Consider the following 6,735-nt stretch of genomic DNA (forward strand, 5'->3'; position numbering starts at 1 on the left):
AAATAGTGACTCAGTATCTTTATACTGCATTTACTATATTATTTTATTCTTCAGCTGCTACCACAATTTCTATTCTCAAAATGTCTGTGAGAAATATAACCACAATGAGCGGATTCCTCCTGACGGGGTTCTCTGACAACCATGAGCTGCAGATCTTGCATGCTTTGCTCTTCTTAGTGACATACCTATTGGGATCAGCAGGGAACTTCACCATCATCACCATCACAACACTGGACCCGCAGCTCCAGTCTCCAATGTATTACTTCCTGAAGCATCTTTCCCTTCTGGACCTCTCATCCCTTTCTGTCACAGTTCCCCAGTCTATTGCCAATTCCCTGGCAGGCAGTGGCTACATTTCATATACCCAGTGCATGCTTCAGGTTTTCTTCTTCGCAGCGTTTGCGTGGGGTGAAATGGCCATTCTTACAGTGATGTCATATGATCGTTATGTGGCTATTTGCTTTCCACTGCACTATGAGGTCATCGTGTGTCCCAGAAACTGTCGGTTGGCTGTGACAGTTGTATGGCTAAGCAGTGGCATCTCAGGAACCCTTTATATAGCAGCCATATTTTCTATCAGGTTCTGCAGAGCCAAAATAATTCACCAGTTCTTCTGTGATGTCCCCCAGCTGCTCAAGCTCTCCTGTTCTAATGATTACCTTGTAGTAATAGGAGTGGCTGGTTTCCTGTCTGCACTGGCCCTTGCCTGCTTCGTTGGGATTGTCCTCTCCTATGTGCACATATTCTCCACGGTTTTCAGGATGCCCTCTGCTGAAGGCCGGTCTAAGGTCTTCTCTACTTGTCTGCCTCACCTTTTTGTTGTCTCATTGTTTGTTCTCACAGGCTCCTGTGCATATCTAAACCCAACCTCAGACTCCCCAACTGTTTTAGATCTGTTGTTCTCTATCTTTTACACAGTTCTACCCCCAGCACTCAACCCTGTTATCTACAGTCTGAGAAACGAGAGCATAAAGACTTGTGTGAGGAAGTTACTGTTGAGTTCAGAAGTCACCGGTTAGAGTCATTTTGTCCTCTTGTTACTAACTGCTCAATTATACACTGAATGTTTTTAATCGTTGTTATTTCTTCAATCTATAATGTTAATGAAGAAGAATAATTATTTTCTATAGTAAACTATGTTGTATAACCATGGTCCTTGTGCAAGTGCATTGTCTGATTTCTTTGCATTTTACTATTAAAAATGTTGTTTCTTCAAATTAAGAAAAATTAGAAGCCTTGTAATGTAGATCAACTACTTTTTACTTCCTAATGTGTCCACACAGAGATAACACTAAAAATATCTGTGCATGTCTTAACATTTTTGCAAAGGTAATATTAGAATAATAAAAGGACAAAAGTGATACTATTAGCCCCACTTATACCCACTGAATCATAATTTCCAAGTCAATCATTTATTTTCAAACTTTAATTTTAAACTCATTTTTGTCTATCAATATACATATTGACATAAATTTATATGGTATCACTAGGTATGTTTACATAGTTTACAGATTGCATCTATCCCGATATGGTATGATAGACCACGACCTCCTGAAAAGTTTCTGTGAACATCTTCAGAAAATTGCTTCGCTCAACTGCCAACTGAGATGAAACTATCACACAGGTTATACCATGAAAGACCTAATTAACGACGCCCTCATTCAGCAGGAAGCAGTTTGGAGAGAAAAAACTGCGCCCATGTTCCCAAATATGGTTTATAAATGTTCTTTTACATTTAAAGGGGGAAATGATATAGGTATGAATAATTTGCATTGTTATGGATTTTAAGGTCAATTTTGTTATATGTGTATGTATTTCTGATCTTGAATAAAGTGTTGTGATTGTGTAGTTCATTTCTAAAATATAATGTATAATTAGGAAATATAGGTTATTGATGGATAATCATAAATAATAGTCAAGTTTGTAGTCATGTCACTTAGATTTTCTAGATATATAGAGATATATTTCAGATAGGCATTCTTCATATCTCTCAAAGGCTGCAGAATATGGCATTTAAAATATTTTAATAACTTAGGACTTTTCATGACAATGAGACATGTCTGCTCCTGGCGGCACCAATCTACTTCGAGAGGAAGATGGGCATCAAAGAGGATCCTTATGGAGTTTGATAGCCATTTGGGCAAGAAACTGCTCTTGCCTGGACTGTTGCATAAAATGGACACAGAAAACCCGCAGAGAGAGGACTGCTGAACTTGCCTAAAGGTGAGACGGTCTTTTGGGGTTCATGACTCATAAAAGAATCTGCGAGACATTCTGCAGGACACATTAGATAGTGACTGAACTGTCTTTAAAATTGTCTGCTTCATGGAAATGTCTGCTGGATACTATGGGCCTGAAGGCTGAAGATGGATGCCCCAACGATACAGAGGAACTTTGGGTGACTGTACAGGCAGCGAGATGTCTCTGTCATTTCTAGAGCTTTGGATTTCTTGTTTACTTAGGTAATATTATATCCTTCTGGAGTCTTTGATGGAGTTGAAGAATGGATAGGTAGTTATAGTTTTCCATTGTTATGATAAAAGATAAAATAGATATAAATATTGTAACTGTAATTCTTGCTTGATAACTGTTTTGCTATATGTAATTTTACTACGTTAAAGTTAAAGCCTTCCTTTTTTGTTGTTTAAACAGAAAAAGGGGAAGTGATGTGGGAGTGTCATATATCAATCTGTTGATTTCATTGGTTAAGCAATAAAGAAACTGCTTTGGCCCTCATAGGTTAAAACATAGGTGGGTGGAGTAAACAGAACAGAATGCTGGGAGAAAGAAGCTGAGTCAGAGTCGCCATGATTCTTCTACCCCAGGCAGATGCAGGTTAAGATCATTCCTGGTAAGCCAGCTCGTGGGCTACAGCAGATTATTAGAAATGGGCTAGTCCAGGTGCGAGAGCTAGCCTAGAAGAGGCTAGATAGAAATGGACCAAGCGGTGTTTAAAAGAATACAGTTTCCGTGTAATTATTTCGGGGCATAAGCTAAAGCTAGCTATGCAGGCGGCTGGGGTGTGGGGGACACAGCCCCGCCGCTCGTACAACTACATAACACTAAAAATATCTGTGCATGTCTTAACATTTTTGCAAAGGTAATATTAGAATAATAAAAGGACAAAAGTGATACTATTAGCCCCACTTATACCTACTGAATCATAATTTCCAAAGTCAATCATTTATTTTCAAACTTTAATTTTAAACTCATTTTTGTCTATCAATATACATATTGACATAAATTTATATGGTATCACTAGGTATGTTTACATAGTTTTCAGATACAATTTTCCTGAAGTGCAGTTTTCAATTCATATTAAAATTTATCTGTATATATTCATTCATTTTACCCATATTAAATATCTTCAATATTTAATTATTATTGTAAGTAGTAATACAAATTGAAGTTTTGTTTTTATAATTCTAAAAGACAGGTTTATAAATCTAAACAATAGATTTATTGAATCAAAGTGTACAAAATACTCAACTCTCTTAAATGTTGTGACTGTATTACCTTCCAAAAATAAATCATTTATGTGTGTCGGGGCCAGTCAACCTGTTGAACAGTACCTGAATAGGAAGAGTGAGGATTTTAAAAAGGAGGCAAAAGACAGAATCAGGAGGGCTCTCTGTGAATAATGCAGCAGCCCCAAATTTATTTCTCATAGTACTTTTATACCCAAAGCAAAAAGAGGGGGAACATTTCCTTACCAATGTTCAAGAACAAACAAGCATAATCACCTCCTTAATTCTCAAAACATCTAGTAACCACACCTTTGGCCAAACATCCTGTTATTTGACCTTGATGAGCAAGAACGAATTTGAACTCTCTGGCTTTAAGTCAAGATGGAATGGAGTCACTGTGGGCTCCCACATATGTCAATTAGCAGTGTAAGACAAAAGTGTTTCTCTTCTAAACTTTTGATTATTTTGGTAGTCCTTATAGAACTCTGCATTGGGAATCTTAGAGCTGAATTAAGTCCTGCCAGATGCCTGAAACTAATGATAATCCATAATGATAAAAATGGAATCTGTATACTGGCAATAACTCATCTTTGCTAAATTTCTTCAAATGTATGATAGTTCATCAGATCAGACACATTGATAATATTTGTTAGTTCTCGCATTATTTTAATTTTATATATTTTCTCTTATGTCTACAAGAAGTTTCATAAGAATGATGATACCTTATTTTATAGTGGTAAAACAATTCTTCAGTCTCTATTTCAATTATCCCAAGCATTTTTTTCTATTCATGTTTTGTATATAGTATATTGAGTTTTAGATTTTTATACCTGTAGTAACAAAACTTAGTCTAGATTTTTAAGATTGAGTCACAAGTGACTGATCATCAGATTTTTTTACCTCCTCAGAAATTGAACTGTTCAAACCATCTGCAGAAGCATGTAAAATTACATTCCATTCTTTTTGAGTTACACATTTCTTAGAATATTTCATTGTTAGCCTGTTATTTTATTACTCAATTGAATCACAACATAAGCAAATCAATTCCATTTTCTAGCTTTTGAGTTGATCTTGAATCCTGTCACATTACTAAAGGTATTTATCAGCTGTAGGAGTTCTCTCGTATAGTTTTTGGATCACACACACACACACAATAAACAAATAAGAAGAAAGGAGGAAAGATGGAAAGAAGTAAGGGGAAAATTTGTGTTCTTATTCCTGCTGATTAGCATCCATAGTGCTGGGAGGTGCTATGCATTATACAAGAGGAGAAAAGCAATCATTAATCACACCCAACTGTGAACCCTTCAAGTTACAATAGTAACCCGATTGCAAGATATGCAACTAGTGCAATAATGGCACAAACATTATAGGACTAACCAACTAACTACTCTTTTCTTAGATTTAAGGCCTGTTTCATGAGATGAAACTAATGCCTGATACGGACTTGAGACTAGAAAGGTTATGGACCCTTAGGGAAAACCTACTGTTATTATTTTGCTAAATGAGCATATCAATAAAATGATTCCTAGTGACATAGGACATTGTCTTCCCATAGATCACTCAACTAAACTTCACTCAACTTCCCTTAGAGAAGATTCTTCTTGTGGAAGAGAATAATTAACATAGAGCCCAAGTGAGCAATATGCAGAGAGTGAGAGACACTGGAACACTAAGCTCTAAATGGGATGTCTTCACAACAGCCCTCCCCATAAGGACAAAGGATCTATGTGGAAGATGATTGAAAAAAAATATAAGATCCGGAAGGGGTGGACAACTTCATGGAAACAGCTTTTTCAAGACACAACAGGGCTAGTGCACATATAAACTCACACAGACTGTGAAAACATGGACAAAGCCTTGACTAGCTCAAACCAAAGAAAATCACAGACCACAGAGAAGGCAAAGTGGGCACTAAGTTCTGTCTCTAGCCAAGAAGTTATGTGCAACTCTCAGCTACTTGGAAAAGAAAAATCAGTTTTCTTCAATGGAGTGACACTGGGAATATCAACCACACTCCAGGGCAGACTCCATGCATGTAAGTAGTTAGCCAACACAAGTAAGACTCCATGGTTGCTTTATTTGTTGTTGTTCTTTTTATTTTTTAATAGAGAACACAAAGCTGAGTAGGTGGGGAGGTGGGAGGGAGTATGCAAGCAGTTGAGGAAGGGGAAAGAACACAAGTAGGGGCTGTATCTGACTCTTTTACTGGCTTTTGGGATCCTAATCCTCATACAGGGTCACCTTGCCCAACCTTAATACATGGGGAGGTGAGTCAGTCTTACTACAACTTAATATGCCATGTTTCCTTGATATCCATGGGAGACCTGACATTTTCTGAACAGAAACAGAGAGGTTAACTGGGGGATGGGAATAAGGAAATGGGGGACTGGGAGGAAAGGAAAAAGAAAAAAACTGTGGCCGGGATGGTGAATGAATGAATGAATGAATGAATGAATAAATAAATAAATAATGTAAAATTCTCAACAAAGAATTAAAATAAGGAATTTATGTTCCTCAAGAATAATGATAAGTTGCTGAAACCCCAGGAAAAATGATAGGAATGTAGTAAAGTAAGAAGGCAAAGGAGGGAGCCTATAATGTTGCACAGAATGTGTTATGGAAAAATGGAACTTAATCTCATTATAAACACTCTAAGAGGAAATGTAAGACATACATGTCAGAATTGTCAAACTAAAAATGTAAAAAATGAGGTGTATATTAACACTTATGAGTCACTAATTGTGAGAAGTAATTTTTTTTTTCCAGCAAGATGTTTAGTTTGTGGGTTTGTTCTCCCACAACTCTTTATGCTTGTTTGCCAACCCACCTGACCACTTTTCTTTCTTAAAACCACATGGCTTTATAAGTACCAGGATCATTCAGTATTTACTGGATGAGTACCCATTGTGTGCCAAATCATATGTGAGAAACAAAATATAAATCATTAGCATAACTGGAAAAGAACCTACAGCTCTAGCTTAAAAACGAAGGCATTTCAGACAACAGACTTTAAAACCAGAGAAATAATTTTTCAAGTTGTCCTACGACATTGTGGTAAGACTAGAAAAAAATAAAACAGTTCTTATCAAGATTAATGCTTTTATCTTAGATCCCTGAACTATCTAGTCTCTGGTTCTTAATCAACCAAGAAGATTCAGGTATGGCTTTCATCTTGAGGAATGGCTTTAAGTCAAATCAAGTATTGGTTGGCTATTGACACAAGATTTGTAGCACCATTGTCCTAGCATACACTGCAGGCAGAACA

General features: G+C 36.7%; 1 protein-coding gene across 1 annotated transcript; it reads left to right on the forward strand.

Annotated features, from left to right (window-relative positions):
- Positions 1–80: 80 nt before the first annotated feature.
- LOC142853580 (olfactory receptor 14J1-like) lies at positions 81–1,019 on the forward strand. The gene has a single exon (XM_075978741.1). The coding sequence runs from the start codon at positions 81–83 to the stop codon at positions 1,017–1,019; it is 939 nt and encodes a 312-aa protein (XP_075834856.1).
- Positions 1,020–6,735: the final 5,716 nt, after the last annotated feature.

Source organism: Microtus pennsylvanicus, chromosome 7 (genome assembly GCF_037038515.1).
Source record: "Microtus pennsylvanicus isolate mMicPen1 chromosome 7, mMicPen1.hap1, whole genome shotgun sequence".
In the NCBI taxonomy this organism is placed as follows: domain Eukaryota; kingdom Metazoa; phylum Chordata; class Mammalia; order Rodentia; family Cricetidae; genus Microtus; species Microtus pennsylvanicus.